The following is a 23,131-nucleotide window of genomic DNA, read 5'->3' as shown; positions in this document are numbered from 1 at the left end:
TCAAAGTGATGGCACAGACAACCTATTCCACTGAACCATTAGGCATTCACACGGCTTCCCAGTCATAATCTTGATTTAGAAAAATGCACCCTGTATGTATTTAGAGAGTTTAGCCAGTCTAATTTCCCCTCATCTTTGTCTAATCACAAGCTGTAATTTGATCTCTCCTGTGTCACATGACTGCCACTGCAGATAAGCTCATTTGAAAGCACAGGATGTTGACAATATGTCTGCTTCCATGAAAGCAAGAAGTTTTAAATCAGGATGATACCATTTATTGGCTAACTACAAATGAATAAGAATAAACAAGCTTTCGGCCTTGCAGCCTTCGTCAGGTTTATATCCTGTTAGTTTGCAAGCTGGTGGTACAGACAGCTTATATACATGCAACATCAAAAGGAAAAACAGATATTTTTTTCAAGCATAAATACATCATTAAGATGCCTTAATACAAACAGACCATCTAAATGGGGTAAGATAAGGATCCTTGTTTACTTTATTGCTCCCAGACCTGGTATTAGGATTGACCCAGAGGTATCGTAAATTCTTAGTTCACAAGTTCAGCTAGGGTGGCTGAGACAGTTCATATATCATCCATCTCATACCAATATAGAAAGTTGTTGTCCTTATTCAGACCCTTCTGCACAGCTTTGAAACAATTTATAAATTTTGTTTCTGCTATTAATCGGTCATTTGACGTTTTGAAGCCGCCCTTCAGGGCAGTGACACGAAGATCATCCATGCTGTGTCCGTTGGACCGAAAGTGTGTAGCAACTGGGAGTCCAGATTTGGTATCATTAATAGTGTGCCTGTGTCCATTCATACGTTTGCGCAGAGTTTGTCCAGTTTCTCCCACGTACATAACATTGGGGCATTTAGCACACATGATCAGATATACCAGATTGGTGGACCCACAAGAAAATTTACCTTGTATTCTGTACTCCTGTTGTGAACCTGGTATCGTTACCCTGTCAGTGGAGTAAATGTGTCTGCAGGTCCCACATATTTTTTGTCGGCAGGGTGATGTTCCGTTTTGTTGAGGCCTATTCAAAGAGCTCCTGACAATCATCTGTTTTAGATTGTGTGGTTGCCGATATGACAAGAGTGGAGGTTTAGGGAATATCGGTATTGTCATATTTGTCATATTGTCATATCGGCAACCACACAATCTAAAACAGATGATTGTCAGGAGCTCTTTGAATAGGCCTCAACAAAACGGAACATCACCCTGCCGACAAAAAATATGTGGGACCTGCAGACACATTTACTCCACTGACAGGGTAACGATACCAGGTTCACAACAGGAGTACAGAATACAAGGTAAATTTTCTTGTGGGTCCACCAATCTGGTATATCTGATCATGTGTGCTAAATGCCCCAATGTTATGTACGTGGGAGAAACTGGACAAACTCTGCGCAAACGTATGAATGGACACAGGCACACTATTAATGATACCAAATCTGGACTCCCAGTTGCTACACACTTTCGGTCCAACGGACACAGCATGGATGATCTTCGTGTCACTGCCCTGAAGGGCGGCTTCAAAACGTCAAATGACCGATTAATAGCAGAAACAAAATTTATAAATTGTTTCAAAGCTGTGCAGAAGGGTCTGAATAAGGACAACAACTTTCTATATTGGTATGAGATGGATGATATATGAACTGTCTCAGCCACCCTAGCTGAACTTGTGAACTAAGAATTTACGATACCTCTGGGTCAATCCTAATACCAGGTCTGGGAGCAATAAAGTAAACAAGGATCCTTATCTTACCCCATTTAGATGATCTGTTTGTATTAAGGCATCTTAATGATGTATTTATGCTTGAAAAAAATATCTGTTTTTCCTTTTGATGTTGCATGTATATAAGCTGTCTGTACCACCAGCTTGCAAACTAACAGGATATAAACCTGACGAAGGCTGCAAGGCCGAAAGCTTGTTTATTCTTATTCATTTGTAGTTAGCCAATAAATGGTATCATCCTGATTTAAAACTTCTTGCTTTTACTGATGGCTAACACGGTACAATACCCTACTGCTACTTCCATGAAAGCAGGAAGTGGAAACACTGGAGATTTTAGGATTTTTATCAGCTGTAGCAAAAAGGTTTTTGTTTAAAGGTTATTATGCTGTTGCTCATCTTTTAGAGCAGCGAGGAAGTCCTGAGTTCAGGTCCGCTTTAATTAGGTGAGTATTTTGTAGCTTTTGGGAAGGTGAGAATAAGGAGGAGGGGATTTTAAGGGGAGAGGTGAAGATTCCACTATGGTGGATGTTTAATAAAAACTGTGTTAGAGCAGTTTGCATTAGGTGGGGGGGGGGGGGGGGGATGTTCAGGGGAGAAGTTTTGATTACATTAAGAGAGGGGTTTACTAAAACGTGTGTGTTGGAGCAGTTTGCATTGGGCAGGTTACTGCTATGGAAGGGAAGAAAGCAGAGCATATTAGGGTGGAGGTGACACTTGTTGCTGATATTTACATTGTACTGGCGGCTCCAGCTGCTCCAAAAGTCGACTTTCTACATGCCTCAGGAAGCCCACCACATTTCACAGTGCCAATCAAGATCGAGGGCTAAACAACTGCAACAGTCCAGCGTCTAGCCTTTTGCTGTTCCTCCCTTCCAAATAACTAATGACCCCGAACTAGCTTACAGCAAAGTCGCACAGAATTTACTGTTCCCAGACATTTAGAGCTTGATGACTTGACAGCAGCAAAAAATCATGTGACTAATCTCAGGCCAGTGAAGCAGAACAATGTTATGTATATAGTATATGAGGGGTGGGCTTAGGTTTGCTTCCTCAGACAACATCTGCTGAAGTTCGCTGACAGTCATTCATGTCTATCCTTTGAGTTAAATGGCTATACATTTTGAATCTTTACATGTCAAGCAGAGCAGCTCGCAAAAATAAGCAGATTTTACCCTCAAGTTCTAATATCTCAGTTTATAAAATCATAAAAAATCCTAAGGATTTGTATTTTATTGTTTGAATCATGTGTTTCATTTACAATAGTAGGCTATCTCCAAGGGCTGTGGAGCAGGTATAAAAATCTTACGACTCCCAACTCCTACTCCTCCTCAGTTTATGAAACCACGACTCCAACTCCAGGTACCCAAAATGGCTCAGACTCCTCGACTCCGACTCTTTAGTCTAATACTTACTAGGGCTGTGTATTTGGTACAAAAATCATCCAACTCAGACTCCTCAGTTTATAAAACCACCAACTCCAACTTAGACTCCAGGTACCCAAAATTGCTTTGATTCCAACTCTGACATCACAACCTTGATATCTACAGGGCTGTTAATGTGAAATTAGTTTCCCAAGCCTTATGCTACGTACACAATTGCAATAACTATCGTTTACAAGGAACGATAGTTACCAGACGAACGATATTGGAAAGATTGGAATGCAAGGCTGGGATGCAGCAATCATCATACACATTTTAACGATCGTTCTCGCAGAAAAGAACGATCAGAAGGATATGTTGCGTACATATTCATATAAAATAATAATAAAAAAAAAACACTGACATGGAGTTACAATAGATACAAATATTTGATTGTTAACTTGAAAACAAAGTTTAATTGAAATGAGCAATGTAACAATCTTTACGGCCACGCTACAAAGGAAGTACTGAAGCTGGGCAGAATTCAAAGCAGGTGCATTGGCCCTTGTAACGATCGTTCTCGGCCGATGTCTGTACACACACACTACAGTTTTGTAACGATTGTCGGTAGATACGATCCATCAGGTTGGATATTTCCATCTTCCCGATGTTGTTCTTTTGTCGTTCGTGTTAATGATCGTTTGGTAAAGTTCTTTCCCCGATTGTCGGCGAAACGGTCGTTAATTAGCTGTTTCAAACGACCGTTGTCGCCAGTGTGTACGCAGCATTAGAGCGTGACCACACTGCAAGTCAGGCACATGCATTGGCGTCTGTTGCACATAAAAATGCATGCAGCAGTGTGTTGTCAGAGCGTACTTCTGCACAGCATAGAAGTGTGCCCATCAAACAGGGCAGTCTATGCACTGCCTGATGTCCTTGCGTACTGCTACACATCGCTGAAACCTGCATAGTAATGCAACAATGTGTCCCAGTGCAAAGTGGACCTTTGGAGACAATAGCATATACCCTTTAAAAGAATCATCATATACCAGAATAAAAAAAAAAGAAAAAACAAACACACGCCACAGGCTAATATATGATGACAGGAAATTGAAAATACATCCAAAGTCAAATTACAACACAAACTCAAAGCAAACAGAAAACACTGGGATGTCTTTGATGCCAAAACACAGAGCATTACTTAAAAATACATGAGTAAGCAAAAGGATAAAACCTCAAGTAAGCTGAACTCATTCTGTCAAGACATAATCAGAATTTGAAAACGGGTTCAGAGAAGCCCTAGGTCTGGAAGATTTAATGCTTTACATTGGTAAGAAAATAATCACAACAGCTACATACAATGTTCTCTCTGTTCTGCTTATGCCAATGGGCCTAAAATGACTGCCTCCTAATGCTTCAACTCAACATCAAAAGAAGAGAAAGGGGGATAATAAAACATCACAAGCAGGAGCACCAAGGAGGAAAATACATTGCTTCACTTTACAGTTTATACAATTTATTAAAACTGTATAAATAACTAAAAAGGGGGGTAACAGCACTACAGTATCACCAGTCAGCTTAGGAAGAGTTAAAAGACCCAAAAATCTCTGTATAGCTGTGCCGTCATAAGAACAAAATGCCGTTACAAGAGTATCTTCCATCACAAATCAGGAATACAAAGATCATCAGATTTGAATTTGTATGTATAAGGCTACATTAAGGGGGGGGGGGGGGGTTTGTTGCGGCATAACGGCCGCATTGTAATGCAGCTTTCTGCACTGCAATGCGCAAACTATGCGACATTCACAGTGCAGCCAGTGTGTTACAGTATGTAAAGTATCCCAATGCACTGCATGCAGTGTGTTACCGCAGAACGTACCAGTTTACAGTGAAGCAATTTTTTCATGGACTGTATGTGACACAATGCGCAAATAATATGTGGTACGATTTTCCCATTCAGTTGTGCTTCTGCTGTTACTAGAAACGCAATGCCCACTGTGAACCGAGCGTAAAACATGCCTAAACCAATAAAATTCCATACACCTGCCAGGATTTACACTCGTGGGCAAAAGTCTTGGCAGCGACACACAAGTCGTGTTTTGCAAACTTTGTTGCATCAGCAGGTTTACATTAGGTTTTGGGATTTTTTACGTTTTTATGGTATATTTGAGGATGCAGTAAATCGCAAAGCATAGATGGAAAAAAATCTGACAAAACAGTCTATACACTTTCTGATGTCCCTGCAATCCGCATTGCGTTTCCAAAAGCAATGCTAAATCATGCAGTTGGAAACGCAGCTTTACTGACTGTCTGCCTGTACAGGTGGTACAAACATGGGTGCCGAGCACCTCTCCATTATAATCATACAATGCATTATGCTTATAGTGACGGCACTGACACATGCTGCCATATTTTATCTAGCATTCCTGTGGTTCAGAGACAAAACAACATTTCATCTTAACCAAAAAGGAGTGACAGCCTGGAGGAGAGCCAGAGTTCATTTAAGAATACAAAGTTCAGACCTGTCCATAATATACAGTATATCCTTATTGGTGAACAAAGTGAACATGGATTTCAAAACCATCACTGCATAAACATGAATGAAATATAGTTTATATTATGGCCTCCATATGAAATTTGTTTTTGATACTCCATCACTTCCTTTACCCAACAACAGTAAATATTCCAAGCCAGCCAAATCTCTACCTGCCTGCAATCTTCACTTGGTCTCCTTGAGACTTCAGCTAGGAGGTCCTTTTAGTAGAGCTTTTACTGGGGGTCTTGCTGTCTTTGGAAAGTGGGCCATTACAGCATCACACTCACTATTCAATTCACTTTCTCTCCTGTTCTCTCCTAGGAGTTAATTTTTTAATCTTCTGATTAAAGTGCACCTGGGACAAAGGGGGGGGGGGAATTATCCATACTTTGGGCTTCCTCCAGGCTTATCGCTCCATTGCCGTCCTCCTCCACCTCCTGGATCTTCTGTAACTACCCCCCCCCCCCCCCCTTCATCTCAGATTTACTTTAAAATCCCTTTTCAGCACTCTTAAAACCAGGGTGACAAAAATACTGTAAATTATTCTGAGTACTCTCTTGCTTGCCGGTGGCTTAAATGGCATTTTCTTGATTAGGTGTGAAAATTTCACCTAGGACAGTGATCTGCAAAGTTGGCTCTCCAGCTGTTAACGAACTACAACTCCCACAATGCATTTGCCTTTATGAATCATGACTACGGCTGTCAGACTCCTGCAATGCATTGTGGGACTTTTAGTTCCATAACAGCTGGAGAGCAAAGTTTGCAGATCATTGACCTAGGAGAAAGCGTGAATTGAATAAATCCCTTTGCCTCCCCAGAAACTAAGGAACTTATTTTAGCCTTGGACTTGCTGCCACCGTCTCTGCCCCTTTAATTGCCCTTTCTCACCCTGTACAGTTTCTGTATGCTTTCCTAATTAAGACCAGCAGCTGGACCCAGGGGCATTACTACAGGGGAGCAGCCCCAGTAAAGGCAGGGAGGCCCAGAGCTGTAAGGAGACCCCAATAACTACTTCACTTCCTCCAATACAGGGGTCCATTCTTTAGGTCAGGTGTTTCTGTGGCTACACTTGTTATGGATGTTACAATTCATATTAATGCCCTTGCAAGATGGGCCCCCAGTCAAATTGTGAATATGGGGGGGCCCCACATTTTTCTGGGGCCCCCCATGATTTGTAGCTATGCCCCTGGCTGGGCCTTATAACCACATACAGCATTAGACCATTTATCCTCAGAGTCTTTTACCTCACGATAGATAGGTGCTGGACCGGTGCATAAAGTCCAGATTTCCACAAGGAGGGTCCACACACTCTAATTCAAAAGTCTTCAATGTATGTCAGTATATGTACAGCCTGTACAGTACAGTATATTCTATATATCAGAAGGAAATGGCAGCGCTTCCAAACAGACACTGCACCTGAATTGACTACCTGCACAAGTATGCAGAGCTCGACTAACGGGCAGGTTACACACCTTGCATTCAAAACAGGTACAGTAAAGGGGGCGTTACCTTCAGCATAAGTTGTGCACAAATTATCCCTAATAGACTCTCCTACGGCGGTGACGTGCCCCAACAGGAGAGAAACTAACCACTAATCTAGCAGTGAAACATATCAAAAAGTGAAGCATGTTCAAACAATGAAAATTGTCCAAAAAAGAGGGAAAAAAAGGGTTAAAACCTCAAACTAATGTAACAGTGAAGCATATTCAACAGTGAAACATAGCCAACAGTGAACCCTAGCTAGTCTAAAATTAAAATCATAATCCTTACCTGGTGCAGCTAGCCATAAACGGTATACACATTTGTTCAAAAGACAGCAAGCAATGGCCAGCGCTCACAGGCTGCAAGTGAAGTGAAAGCTCCAGAGATATGCCCAGCCCCTTGGGGCTAAATATACACCTTGAATACAAAATCAGATGCAAATTATGTGCTAATACTAATCTAAATTCTAAAATTTGAATGCAAGCTGAACCCCTGGAGGCAGCTAGCCTGAAGTATACTTAAGTTTTGTACAGCAAAAGGAAATGGCAGCGCTTCCAAACAGGGGTTCAGCTTGCATTCAAATTTTAGAATTTAGATTAGTGTTAGCACATAATTTGCATCTGATTTGTATTCAAGGTGTGTATTTATCCCCAAGGGGCTGGGCATATCTCTGGAGCTTTCACTTCACTTGCAGCCTGTGAGCGCTGCCCATTGCTTGATATTCTATATATGCCGACACAAAAAAATGACAACTTGTGGATTAAAGAGTGCTGACCCTCCTTGTAGAAATACATACTGTATTAGTGTTTATGCTAGGTAATATAATGTGTATGTCTGCCATTCGGGAGGTCTTCCTGCAGGCGTGAGCCATAGGGCTTCTCCCCTTGTATCTATGTGATGACTAATTGCAACATCCATCCTTTCAGTTTGTACAACTGGGCCCGATTCTACATGAGAGTTAAATCTTGTTGCTGCTGTGTGTGTATGGGTGGGGGAGGTGGTATTTTTTTGAATGAGAAATTACTATTGTTTAAAGGACATCCGAAGTGAAAAACTGATGAGAAAAACAATTGTATCCATCCTCCTCCTCCTAAAAATGACTTTTTTTTTTAGATATCCCACAGTTTTATTTTAGATTTAAATCTAGTTTTTAAGTTTTTACTCTTTCATTGTCTCTGCTCAATGACACCTTCCTTGAAGTATGCCAGAGCTCAAATCTATGAATTATTGACCCTTTGTATCTCTTTCCTGCTCTCAGAAGCCATTTATTGACAGAAAAAAAATGTTTTATGGCTGTAATTCCTTATCAGTGAGGGGTATGCTATAGACCAGGCATGGGCAAACTTGGCCCTCCAGCTGTTGAGGAACTACAAGTCCCACAATGCATTGCAGGAGTCTGACAGCCACAGTCATGACTCAAAGGCAAATGCATTGTGGCATTTGTAGTTCCTTAACAGCTGGAGGGCCAAGTTTGCCCATGCCTGCTATAGACTGACCCAATCCAGGCAGAAACTGTCACTTGCATAGCTGATGTTAAAATCTTTCAGGCAGAGAAAGGAGAAAAAGGAACACAGCCTAGTTATCTTATGTCACCTCGTGTGTCCTAATGTGAAGATATTTTAAATTCTTTTGAAACTGGTGTAAAAAAAAAAACACAAAAAAAACAAAAACAAAACAAAACATTTAATGACACACTAACATATTAAAACGTCATGCTTTACCCCATTAACAGCAACATGACGTTATAACACGTCGCGCGTTCCCGCCGCTGCTACCGCCGTGTGCGCGCCGCTACCACCGCCGTTTCCGTTGGGATCCCGTGCTGAGTGTATGGGGAAGAGGACCGAGCGGTCTTCTACCCAATCGCAGTGCCTGGAGTGAATGGACGTGACCGCGAACAGCGGCTGCGTCCATTCACAAAAACAGGAAATTGTGACAGTTGAAGTGTAAAAAAAAAAAAAATTAACACTTCCTATAACGAAGTTCACTAGCGCAATCTTGTGGCCAAAAAGTATATTACACATACAAACACGTACCAGTACATACACATTATTAATAAAATTAATAAAATTACACTTCCAACCCTCCCCCTCCCCCCAAAAAAACACTTGTAAAAAAAATCAGCTTAAAATAAATAAATAAATAGCTGCCTTAGGGACTCAGATTTGTTAAGCTATATTTTATAAGGGAAACATAATTTTAATTTATTACATAGGGGCTTGTAATTATGGCCAGAACAGAAAAATAACACCTATATTTCAAAATAATATATTGTCGCCATACATTGTGATAGGGACATAATTTAAACGGTTTAATAATCGGGACAACTGGGCAAACTGGCCAGGTCGGGCTCTTCTGCGCTTCATTTCCTGGCACTTCTGCGTCCCACGCCGGCGCGCTGACGTCATCGGACGTCCGCCGGGCTGTACTGCGCAGGCGCAGTAGTTCTGCGCCTGCGCAGTACAGCCCGGCGGACGTCCGATGACGTCAGCGCGCCGGCGTGGGACGCAGAAGTGCCAGGAAATGGAGCACAGAAGAGCCCGACCTGGCAGCCGGCCTGGCCAGGTCGGGCACCGGAGACCACCGGGAGCCTGCGGAGCGGCGGCGAGGGCACCTCCTGCCTGCCACGGGCTGAAGGAAGCCCCAGGTAAGTAGAAATTTTTTTTTATTTTTTTAATCCCCTCCCTGAACCTTCCCTTTAATTTTAAAACTATAATGGCTGAAACCTGAGAAATAATGATTTTTTTCCATTATTTTTCCCATTAAAACGGATTTAGAATAAAAAATTGTTAGCAAAATGTTCTACCCACAGAAAGCCTAATTGGTGGCAAAAAAAACGAGGTATAGATAATTTTCTTTTGATAAGTAGTAATAAAGTTATTAGGGAATAAAAGGGAGGAGCACTGACAGGTGAAAATTGCTCTGGTCCGTTAGGGTAAAAACCCTTGGGGGTGAACCGGTTAATAAAAACCTTTGAAAACAAATATGGCGATAACATTTATAAAAGCTTAAAAATATGTAAAATTGACAGCATGTGTGAAGAGGAGAAAAAAAAACCAAAAAAAAAAAAAAAAAAAAAGCTATAGGAGGTTCTGTGCAAATAAAGGACATACAGGACCATACAGCCAAATGTTATCGCTTGAAGACAGATGTAGAAGCAGAACTAATATTAGTGAGGAAGTCACTTACCGATTCTGTTCCTCTAATTTTGCCAGCAGCTCAACCTCATCTGGACTGAGCTGGACCGGAGAGGACGGTGAGAGCGCTGGAGTGGACAGAGTGGTGGACGACGATGTAGTGTGTAGCGAGGCTGAAGGGCTCGCCACCTGACTTGCCATTTGTGACACAGTGTTCTTCACCCATGAGAAAGTAGAACTCAGTTTTTCTGCAACCTTGTCTGTCGCCACCTGAAAACGAGGAAGGGAAAAAAACAAAACCCTTTATAAACAGGTTTCAGTTTTATCAGCATCTGTTTGTGCTTCAATGATCAATGAAATTTCATTACAAAGCCACAAAGGACCAGTAGCGCAAAAAATTGTTAGATTTAAAATACATACATATGTAGCATAATTTCTCCCAATGCAAAATGCGCTATAAATTTTCCTCCGTTGCTGTCACAGTAGTTAGTAAAAAGCAGACAGACCTGGCAGGTTTTGGATCAGTCCATCTCCTCATGAGGGATTCGCAGCATTACCTTTATTGTTGCAACAACAACAACAAAAAATTGTCCCTGGAAAGGATCTGTACGAAGAGGTCAGCCAGCTTCCATACTTGTTTGCACACTAATTTGAGAGCTGGACTGCGCAACGGAGAATCCCCCATAGGGAGATGGACTTGTCCAAAACCTGCCAGATCTGTCAGATTTAATTACCTACTGTGAGTGACAGCGACATAGGAAAAATGTAATTTGTAGTTCATTTTACTACGGGAGAATTGTACATATGTACATTTAGGTATACAATGTTACATTTCTTCACAATAGTTATTCTTTAAAGAGTAACTGTCAGGCTGCAAAAGCCAATTTAAACCTCTATTCTCCTGTGCTTGGAAGAACAAAGAGAAATCGAGAGCCCGATATAGTGTAGTATTGTTAAGTTGGTTGTGGTTAAAAGCAAAATATTTAGATATACTCACAAACATGGGTTACCCATAGGCAACCACTTCAAGTGCAGGTGGGGAGTATTAGAACCTGACCCCACTCAGGTTTTTAAGATGTCGCTCGCTGTAGATAGGAAACGGGGTAGCACCCCTACACCGAGGGTGGACTCAAGATTTCAGCAAGGCTTGGTGTACAGAGGCACCAGAGTAGAATAAAAATGTTTAAAAAACGTCTAAAAGAGGGGGATGTTCAGGTGGACTTACCTCCCTCAAAAATATAAAACTCAATTGAGTCACAATATATCAATACAAAAATATTTTATTGAACTCCACTTAGTGCAACGCGTTTCACAGGTGTGGTCCTGCTTCATCAGGCAAACAGGAGTATAACTATAAAACAAACAGAAATATATACAAACATAATGACCCATAGAAATAGCTTAAAATAAAGGCGCAGTTTAAAAACATGAGAAGACATGATAAAATTGTAACATTTTTGGTCGCAGTGTAGTAAAAACTCGCTCTGTCTAAAAATTGCTCATAAAATTGATCATAAAATATGCAAAAGAATCCAAAGTGTACACAAAAGTTAATAAATATCCATAGTTGTCAATTGATATAATAAAGTTCATCAGCTTCCAGATTAAAGGATAGTCAGTTTAGTAAGTATAACATATAGTACTATTTTATGGCCATAATTCTCATGTTTTTAAACTGCGCCTTCATTTCAAGCTATTTCTATGGGTCATTATGTTTGTATATATTTCTGTTTGTTTTATAGTTAACTGTCACAGGAGCCCTAGTGGCTGACCGCACTTAGCCTTCTAAACGGTGCCAGCGCACAGATCGTGCGAACTCTGGTCGCAGTCAATGCGCAGGAACCGTTAAGAATTAGCCGCAGACAACTCAGAAGGGAGCCTGTGAGACACGGGTGATTACAACTTCACCCACTGGTTCAGAGTAAACTGCCACCACCGCGGTTACCATGGGACCGTGGAGCCCACTAACTGACTGACTAGTCCTGCGAATAAAACGGTTAAACACACGGTATTCTGTCTAGCCAACAACAAACAAACAGTAGCGTATCTTCAGAGACCCGGGATCAGTTCTGTGTGTGCTGATAAGCAGGGTAGCGGACAGTGAATGACTTGGAGAAAGTCGTTTATTCACACAATATAAATAATTAATATATACAGACAATTATTAAAATCAACAATTATTAAAACAGTTGATACAGTTGACCATGAAATCCTGCTTAACAGACTGCAGGAGTACTGTGGCATCAGTGGATCAGTCCTCCAGTGGTTCAGATCATTCCTGACTGACAGAACACAGAGTATCCCTAGGACCTATAATGTCCAAACCTGCACCTCTACAATTCGGAGTGCCACAAGGATCAATCCTATCCCCTCTGCTGTTTGCAATCTACATGTTGCCACTCGGCACACTTATCCAACGACATGGCCTGACGTACCACTGCTACGCCGATGACACACAGCTATACCTGTCCTTCAAACCTGGTGGAACAGACCCTACCCCAAAAATAAACTCTTGCTTAGCTGAGCTACAGGCATGGATGAATGATAACTGGTTGAAACTAAATGCTGACAAAACTGAGGTCCTGTTTGTCCAAGGCCAGTGCCCGCCATCAAAACAGCTCTATCCTAAAGCAACACCAATCAGGATTGGGAATTCAGACATAAACAGCTCCAACCTTGTGCGCAGCCTTGGCGTACTAATCGATGGGGAATTGAGTTTCAGAAACCAAATTTCATCTGTAGTTAAATCCTCCTTCTTTCATCTGAAGAACATTGCAAAGATTAAACATCTGATTCCCCCAGAGGATCTTCCAACCCTAGTCCACGCCTTCATCACATCACGACTGGACTACTGCAATGCCCTTTATGTTGGCCTCCCCAAAAAGGACCTGCGTCGCCTGCAATTAGTGCAGAATTCTGCTGCCAGATTGCTAACAAACCAGCCTCGCCACTGTCACATTACACCGATCCTTCGCTCACTGCACTGGCTACCAGTAGAATGGAGAATACTCTTCAAGATTGGACTGCTGACATTCAAATCCCTGCACAGTCTGGGCCCTGGATACATGAAGGACTTGCTAAAGCTGCACCACACCTCTCACAACCTCAGATCAGCAAGTTCTGTAAACTTGGTCACTCCCAGAGTGCACCTCAAAAAATCTGGAGATAGAGCCTTCTGCCATGCTGCCCCTACTCTCTGGAACTCCCTACCACACCCAGTAAAGACAGCACCATCCCTGGAGCTATTCAAATCCAGACTGAAAAGCTACCTGTTTAGCCTGGCATTTCCAGACTTATAAAATTTCTTCCTCTGTACCACGATGGTCTGAGCCATGCTTATGCGCTTTGAGTCCCACGGGAGAAAAGCGCTTTACAAATGTTATTTGTTGTTGTTGTTATAGTTATACTCCTGTTTGCCTGATTAAGCAGGACCACACCTGCGAAACGCGTTGCACTAACTGGAGTTCAATAAAATATTTTTGTATTGATATATTGTGACTCAATTGAGTTTTATATTTTTGAGGGAGGTAAGTGCACCTGAACATTCCCCTCTTTTAGAAGTTTTTTTAAACGTTTTTATTCTACTCTGGTGCCTCTGTACACCAAGCCTTGCTCTATTCTCCTGTGTTAAACAGTTTAGAAGGAAGCCAAAAAGGCAATACTGAAGTTAAAAATCTCTCTTACTTTGAGGTTTGCTGAACAGCAAGGCTCTGTATTCCCAAGCTCCTAAGGAGGCCGGCAGGATGCATAACAGATACTGCAAAGCATTCTGGGGCTGCTTCTTCTCCCCAGTGCACTCCTTTGGTCCTCCCCTTCATTTCCATATGCTGCCCTAAGGCTGCTTTCACAGTGGGAAGTTACAGGCTCATGTTACAGCAGCTTGTAACAGCAGCCTAAAACTCACAGCACTGAAAATTAGAGTATACTTTCTGAGTCGCTATTGTTCCTAGCCACATGGCTAATTAATATATACTGCCCAGTAGTGTTGTCCGGATCATGAACCATTAGGATCTTTGATCCTGATCTTTTTTGTGAGACGAAACATCAGGAAGCAAGGTAAGGGAGGATATTACATCACAATTGGCTTCATTCAAGACAGACAAACATGGAACCTGCCACGAGTTGTCAGGAGCATCATTCTCTGCAAATACCATATAAAAATTCTGTGAAATCCAAACGAGGACAGTGAAATGCATATGTAATGTAAGTACAGCCAATATTTAGCTACTGATATATGTGTTTTTTTTCTCTGAGACCCTATACCTAACAGCTCCTCTTTAAAGTAAGAAATCAAAAAGGGTCAGATTCCCAATATCAGCAATATTTTGATTTGCTACAAATTAAACAAATGATGAAAAGACCTTTTCAAAACACGTTTTGAGAAGATTTTATTCCGTGTGTGGGAGGCTCATACTGCACACAGAAACCCCTTTTGAGAAACCAAAGAAAGAAAAAAAAAGTTTCTTTACATAGATCATGTGTTAAACACCATGCAGCTTTCAGTGTGTCAGAGCTACAGCATGCAGTGATAGGAGTAATAATAATAAAGTGCATTCCAATACAGTAGAATTAAATATGTAATTTAGATCCATAATAGAAAGTCAAGGTGCTCTATAAATACCCAAGCACTACGCAATATTTTTAATTAAGTTCAACATTGAGACTAACAAGAATTATAATTCGTTCATAATATAAATCAAACAATCGACTTGCCAGTTCTTTGCTCATGCAATGAGGGGCTGCAGGTGGGAGCATTACACGAGAACATTTTGTCTGATGCATATTAGGGACAGTGGGAGGAGGTGTCCCAGGGATATCATTTTAGGCGCTCCAAGTCCTTGCTTGCAGCAAATCTTGAACACACGTGTGTGGTCATTCAAACAATTTATACAAAGCTTTAAAAAAATTGTGGGCTACAGAGGGTCAGAACAAACTGGAGGGGATCTAATCGCACTCGTGAGGTGTCCAGGTTGGAGACGCAGTGGATACATAGAATGGGGTGTTTGCAGCCGGCTGGCATGAATATTGACATTGATCTAAATTGCTACATCAGTACCAGCTAGGCTGCAACCACCCCGAGATTGTGAGTATGATAATTGTTTTTATATATTAATTGTCTGGTTTATGTTTAGTGCCATAACGTAAGGACAGAGTATGGCTCAGGCATAATTTATCTAGTATTGTGCTTACATTGATTTATGTAATGTATACTGCCACCAAGTGGCCCTAATATAATTTTATTATGTTGCATCCTGTTTAAAACCAAATTTTATGTCCATATATTACACTAGTTCTCAGCTGATTTATTGACTGATATTCATTGATGTATATTAATATGTTGCTTGATCCTAACACACATGGTGTATGTGAGGGGAGCGGGCAGCTTTGGTTGCGCTTGGTAAATCTACTGCGCATGACACTAATTATGGTATAAAGATACGTCGCCTCCGAAGCTCCGTAGCCCCTGATGAGTTACTATAGTAACGAAACGCGTTGGGCGGAGCTACGGAGCGGCGCTGCGTGTGACGTCATCGGACGCGGTGGACGTCGGGTACACGCTTCCAAACTAACGAGCGGCTCGCTGTAGGGGAAGGGCTGGGGCGGAACTGTGACCGGCCATCACGCTAGCTAAAGCTGCGTGCTCCCCATATATCAGCTTACTCGTTTTCACCTGGACTGTATATTTTTATGGAATCGTGTGCTGATTGTTTGGCACTTTTATGTGTGTTTTTTTAATAAACATGGGAATCCCTTTATACTTTTACGCTATGTCAAGCGGTTTTTTCCTTGAGGCTTAAACTACTGGATTACTATCCATATCGGGTGGACCCTCTGCTGGACTAGGAGTACAAGTGCCCAGCTGAGATCGGCAGGACCGGCTGAGGGGTGGCCCATACCCCTAAAGCGATTGCGGGCCCAATCCGGCCAGTGGATCCGGTGAGTTTATTCAGCTTGAGGGGGAGTGCTGCTTGGCATACCCCCCCTATATGTGTTTTATATCACAAGATCTTGCACCAGAGACTGTCTTTTGAGCGCTGAACCCATACCATCTACTATTTCATACTTGGCTTTCCACAGAGAGCAGGGAGCGCTCCACTTAAATGAACTGGGTGTTTGAATAGTCTATCAGACTTTAATAACTGTATCTGGTTTATCCGTGCAGTGTTGATTATTATTAGGCTGTCATTAAGGTAGCCACGCATAGTGAGCGCTAATATATGTTTTAGTTGTCTTTTAAAAAAATTGGATCGGATTGTTTGAATCGTAACAAAGTAATATTGTAACGTGTGTGAAAACAGACCGTTTAATGGATTGAAAGGCAGCGGATTAATACAAGGGTTTATATATCCTATGCCAAGAATAGGATCTGTTCATATACTGTATGCGTGTTGCTTCTGTTCCGATAAGTGGACAGCACGGTTAAGCGGTAAGTGAGGATTTCGGACAGTGGGCATATACATAAAATGTCGTGTATGACATCTGATGTAACCAGGGCTGTGGAGTCGGTACAAGAATCATCCCACTCCTCAGTTTATGAAACCACGAATCCAACTCCGACTCGAAGTACCCAAAATTGCTCCAACACAGCCCTGGATGGAACAAACAACGTAGTCCTCTAAACTAGGGCGACAGTGCATCTGCTGTACGGTGTATGGCAGGAATACAATGCAGTATGGTATTAGGCTAATGGCTGGAACACACTATGCAACTTACCGTCAGATAAACCAGTCAAACAGATACTTTCTGACAGGTCTGATCTGATTACAGACTGTTTTTCTATTTGATTTTCCGATCTCTTTGATACAAAATCGATCAGAAAAACAATTGGAAACCAGATTTAACCTGTCGGAAATTATCGTTTCGACAATAAACTGCTAGGTGTGTACCAGGCATTACAGGGAAAGTATATTTCAGTTCAGGCAGAGTAAGCCATTTACACTTTGAGCATCGTTTTAGATTACGGCTAGCCTACATTCCTATTACATGATTGCGGCTTACTGGAGAGCTTTCCTTTCATGCCGCTCGAGTCTGTATTGTACCCCAAACTTCCCACAGTGCATTCACTTTAGAGTTATACCCCAATCTACTGCAGTACGACACTGAGGGGTTATAATCCTCTCTTGTTGCTCAAAAAAACAAGTCTCACTGGAAGGCTTTATATTTGCACTGTCCTTTTGGTTACCATTCGAATTTTTTGATTCCCATTTTGTAAATATTCCATCCCCCATGCTTTAGGCTCAGCTCCTGATTCCATATTCAGTTATGCAGCTTTTACTAAGCTTTTGCAAAAACAGTTTAAACAGCTCAAAAATGAGCAGGCTTCAGATCCCATCAGTGTTTAATAAACTGCAGCAAGACATTGTCATAGCACAAGCCCTGCGTGTTTTCCTCTGCGTGCGCAGAATGTAAATGTGTGATGCAGTGGAGCTGAAAATAGCAGCTTTGGTTTCTGCTGTGCATTTGCATCTGCAGCATCACTGATATACAGCCCTGAGAAAGGACCACAGCTAAGCAAGCCAGCCCCATGCTAAGATTCCCTGCGGGGTGTAGACACAGGCTCACTCTGCTCTATACTAAATAAAGGAACAGGAGAAACCAAGCTGGTCTTTTATCCTCTAACCTGCAATGGCTAATCTCTTAATCAACCTAAATATCAGAGGTGTAGGGAAAAAGTAGAGCAGTTTCTGAAATATATGGTCATTTGGAATATCAAATTTAGTATATTGCATTTTGTAACCAAAGCGATTTTTGTGTGGCCCATAGATTTACATTGTATGTGATTTCACATAGTTTTTCCTCTATTCTCTAGATTGTAAGCTTGCAAGGACCTCCTCCCAGTGTTTTGAGATATCTCAAACTGCACATTAACTATGTATTTGTACTATTAAATGTCATGACTGTGCACTTGAACTTCTCATGTACGGATAGTCCACGGTTAATGAACGAGATAGGGAATGTAGGTTCGTTCTTAACCTGAATTTATTCTTAAGTCAGAACATTGTGCCATCTCTGTCCCCTGTACCTCCACTGTGCCCTTCACCCCCCCCCCCCCCATGTCACCTCTGCCCCCTGTACCTGCCTATACAAATTTAAAAATACATTTTTGCTTAGATTTTTAAAGAAAAAAAAATTCTCAAAAAAAAAAAAATCAATTTGGAGAAAAAAAAAAAATCACTTGCTCCCACAGAATCACAGAATTCATGCAGTTCATATCGGCAGATCATTCATTCTAAATTACTTGAATGCCACATTCATGCTGAACTAAGTCAGTATTTATCTGCAAATTCCTTGCTTGATCAGAGCCAGTCTGGCTTCCGGCCAAACCACTCCACAGAAACAGCCCTCACCAAAGTAGCTAATGTAGAAGCAGTAAAGTGTCTTCATCACTAGAGTCTACTTTATGTCATGTTGAGGATTCTATTGATCTTATCAATTTAGATAGGATGCCTGGGAAAGCCTCCTCAGTAACAGTTAAGGCATTTAATTACATTTATGTTTGCTAAAGAATGTTTCTCCTCTGTATGTCAGTATATATAAGCTGTGTTTTTCAGTTTTGGTCAGGAACCAGTCCGACCAAGGCTTTTTATAAGTCGAAAGCTCACTGTTTATCCATCTCTAAGTTGGCCAATAAATGGTATCATCCCGATTCAAAACTTCTTCCTCAAAGTAGCTAATTATCTCCTCACAGCTAAATCCAAAGGCTATTATTCCATACTCATCCTTCTAGATCTGTCATCCGCATTCGACACTGTCGACCACACTCTACTCCTACAGATCCTTTCATCTTTAGGAATAAAGGACTTCGCTCTCTCCTGGATAACTTCCTACCTCTCTGGAAGGTCTTTCACTGTTTCTTATTCAGATCAGACCTCCTCTTCACATCCTCTGTCTGTAGTGGTACCTCAAGGCTCTGTCCTTGGTCCCCTCTTCTCCATTTACATGCACGGTCTTGGTAACTTAATCACCTCATTTGGTTTCCAATACCACCTATATGCAGATGATACACAACTGTACCTCTCGGCCCCAGACCTTAACTCCCTCCTCACACGGGTTCCCGACTGCCTGTCCGCTATGTCTTCTTTCATGTCCTCTCGCTTCTTAAAAATAATATGAATAAAACTTAACTAATAGTCTTTCCACCATCCCTGTCCACCCCTTTGCCTGATATTACAATAAATGTTAACAACAAGTCTATTACATCAGTTCCCAAAGCACGGTTCTTGGGGGTAATATTTGATTCTTCTCTCTCATTTACTCCTCACATTAACTCCCTAACCAGCTCCTGCCATTTCCAACTGAAAAACATAGCACGTATCCGACCTTTTCTCTCCCATGACACAACCAAAATGTTAGTACATGCTCTTATTAGATCTTGATTGGACTATTGCAATATATTGCTTGGTGGACTTCCTACTAACCGACTAGCACCGCTCAATACTGTACTGAACTCTGCTGCTCGACTCATTCATCTCTCCTCTCGCTCTTCCCTCTGCTGACCCTCTCTGTCAAGCTCTTCACTGGCTAACAATTAATGAGAGGATTCAGTTCAAACTCTTAACCCTAACCTACAAAGCTCTCCACAATCTCTCTCCCCTGTACATCTCCTCACTAGTCTCCAGATACCAACCCAACCGCAATCTCAGATCTGCACACAAGCTTCTTCCATCCTCTTCTACAATTACCTCCTCACATTCACGTGTACAAGACTTCTCATGCGCCTCACCTCTCCTCTGGAATGCCCTTCCACAACACATCCGCCACTCTCCCACCTTTGAAATCTTTAAACGCTCCCTCAAAACCCACCTTTTCCGACAAGCATATACTCTAGCTTAGGCCATAAACCCACTAAATAACCTAATTACGCACTGCCTGTACATATACTGTATACTTCCCCCGCCTCTTGTTTCCACCCCATTCCTTTAGATTGTAAGCTCGCAAGGGCAGGGCTCTCACCCTTTTGTGTCATGGAATGTTATTAATTTAATTGCTTGCACTCTGTTAGACATTTATACATTTTAGTCATCATGTTAAATCAAGTTTGCATATGTGTATCAGCGCCAAGGAAACAAAGTGGCCGCTGCTGAGAGAAGAACGATGTCCAGAGTTCACAAACAGATAAATTATTTATGCTCAGCGCAGAGTCCAAAGACAAAAGACGAGTCTTCAACAAAGGATAAAAGCAGGCAAATCTCCACCACAATAAATATTGGGTTCACGGCACAGCTCTGCAATCATGGATACCCAAAAAAAGGAAAGAGGCTTACCAGCTGGTGACAACCCACATTATAAGGTTGTATCAACGCTTTGGTAGGACATCAGGAAGCAACAGTCTGTCCAGGATCCACCAATTCAGCAATGATTCCTCTCACGAATGGATATCAGTAAACTTCATAAAAAACAAACAAACGGCAACTCTAAGTGTAAACCGTTTAATATAGAGTTTTCATAGTAAAAACAGCTTAAAAATAGCATAAAAACAAAACTTACATACGAGGCCCATGCAATGGGAACGCCGAGAAAGTTGCACGCGTGTATGGGTCAGTAGTAAAGGACAGTATAAAGGTGCCGCCTGTCTCCTTCCCAGGGAAGGAGACGGGCGGCACCTTCATACTGTCCTTTACTGCTGACCCATACACGCGTGCATCTATCTCGGGGTTCCCATTGCATGGGCCCCGTATGTAAGTTTTGTTTTTATGCTATTTTTATGCTATTTTTAAGCTGTTTTTACTATGAAAACTCTATATTAAACGGTTTACACTTTTAGAGTTGCCGTTTGTTTGTTTTTTATGATGTTTACTGATATCCATTCGTGAGAGGAATCATTGCTGAATTGGTGGATCCTGGACAGACTGTTGCTTCCTGATGTCCTACCAAAGCGTTGATACAACCTTATAATGTGGGTTGTCACCAGCTGGTAAGCCTCTTTCCTTTTTTGGGTATCCATAATTGCAGAGCTGTGCCGTGAACCCAATATTTATTGTGGTGGAGATTTGCCTGCTGAAGACTCGTCTTTTGTCTTTGGACTCTGCGCTGAGCATATATAATTTATCATGTTAAATCAAATTGTATTCAGCAGTGCTGTATCTTGTATCAGTGTTCATATTTGATGTATATCATTGTCTGTATCATTATGTATCCCTTGTTTGTTTTCTTACATTGTACAGCGCCATGGAATATGTTGGCACTTTATAAATAAATAATAATAATAAGTCAGGTGTTCGTAAGTCAGAGAATAACTGTATAGATGTTTCCCAATATTTGTTTTGTACTATGTACACGCTACAAAAGATGTCGACGCTATATATAAAAAAAAAAATATAATAATATGGCAAAAACCATGCAATACTACCGTAATAAGTGAGCTCTCTGTGTGAAAGTCCAAAACTCAAAGATGGTAAGGCTAGCCACACACCCAATGTCAGATCACAAAAGATTTTTTTTTTATCTTTTTCTCCTTTGTGCTGCAATTGCTCAATCTGATGCAGATGCATGGCCTGCCTTCTGGCTACACACACAGCGCCCCCTGCAGGAAGCCATCAATTCAATGAAGAGATGGGAAACTGACCACTAAAATAGTACAGATTTACGACTGCTCCATTACAACTGAAACCTATTCCAATACATAAATGACCTGTCAAGGTACACAAAGACCATTTTCTTATGTGTTTGCATACATATTATTTATACTGTATCATTCTTTAATTATCTAAAAAACAATCTATAAATACTGAGAGCAAATATCACACAAGAGCATTCTGAGTTTTCTACTAAGAATGTCTATCACTGAGTTAATGACTGGGAAGCAATCTTATGCTGGGAATACACAATGAGTTTTTTCAGCATATTCCTTTTTCCGATCGATTTCCATTCACTTCTATGAGCAAATCGATCAAAATCAGATCAGACCTGTCGGAAATTAACTATAGAGCTATCCATCTGCCAAAAAACCTCATGGTAAATTAACCAGTTCAGCCTTCAGTCGTTTTCACTTTATGCATCCGAGCAATGTTCACCTCCCATTCATTAGCCTATAACTTTATCACTACTTATCACAATGAACTGATCTATATCTTGTTTTTTCCGCCACCAATTAGGCTTTCTTTGGGGGGTACATTTTACTGTAAATGCATTTTAACAGTAAGAATAAGAAAAAAAAATGAAAAAATTCATTATTTGTCAGTTTTCGGCCATTATAGTTTTAAAATAAAACATGCCTCCATAATTAAAACCTACGTATTGTATTTGCCCATTTGTCACTGTTATTTCACCATTTAAATTATGTCCCTATCACAATGTATCGGGACAATATTTTATTTGGAAATAAAAGAGCATTTTTTCCGTTTTGCATCCATCACTATTTACAAGCTTATTTAAAAAAAAAAAAAAAAAAAAAAAAAAAAAAAAAAAAAATAGAAAGAAATATTTCATCTTTACATAGATATTTAAAAAAAGTTTAGACCCTTAGGTAAATATTTATGTGTTTTTTTTTTTTTTATAGTAATGTTTTTGTTTTTTAAACATTTTATGTGGGCATTTTTGGGAGGGTGGGATATAAATAGTGTTTTATTCGGGGAAATATTTGTGTATTGTAATTTTTTTTACTTTTACTTGTAGTTTTACTTTTTGGCCACAAGATGGCAATCTTGAGTTTGTTTACATGACGTCACTCTAAGTGTACAATGTACGCTTAGAGGGACATAGCTTCAGAAAAAGCGTAGCTTCCGAGAGAAGCTGTCGCTTTTTCAGCGGGGGAGAGGAATCAGTGATCGGGCACCATAGCCCGATTCACTGATTGCCTGGCTATTGGCCGCGGGAGCCGCGCGGACGCGCACGCGGCCTCCTGGACGTAGGTACTACGTCCTGGAGGCATAA

The 23,131-nt window shown here is 41.1% G+C and overlaps 1 protein-coding gene across 5 annotated transcripts in view; it reads right to left on the bottom strand.

Annotated features, from left to right (window-relative positions):
- EVI5 (ecotropic viral integration site 5) overlaps positions 1 to 23,131 on the bottom strand; it is a 279,915-nt gene that overhangs the window by 180,651 nt on the left and 76,133 nt on the right. For all 5 annotated transcript variants that reach the window (XM_068239795.1, XM_068239797.1, XM_068239798.1 and 2 more), the window contains exon 2: positions 10,311 to 10,528. In XM_068239795.1, the coding sequence (XP_068095896.1) occupies positions 10,311 to 10,459 (149 nt within the window). In that variant the 5' untranslated portion in view covers positions 10,460 to 10,528. The remainder of the gene's footprint in view (positions 1 to 10,310; positions 10,529 to 23,131) is intronic.

Source organism: Hyperolius riggenbachi, chromosome 6 (genome assembly GCF_040937935.1).
Source record: "Hyperolius riggenbachi isolate aHypRig1 chromosome 6, aHypRig1.pri, whole genome shotgun sequence".
NCBI classification, from domain to species: Eukaryota; Metazoa; Chordata; class Amphibia; order Anura; family Hyperoliidae; genus Hyperolius; species Hyperolius riggenbachi.
The sequence above is the reverse complement of the archived record's forward strand: the minus strand, read 5'-3'. Positions and strand labels throughout refer to the sequence as shown.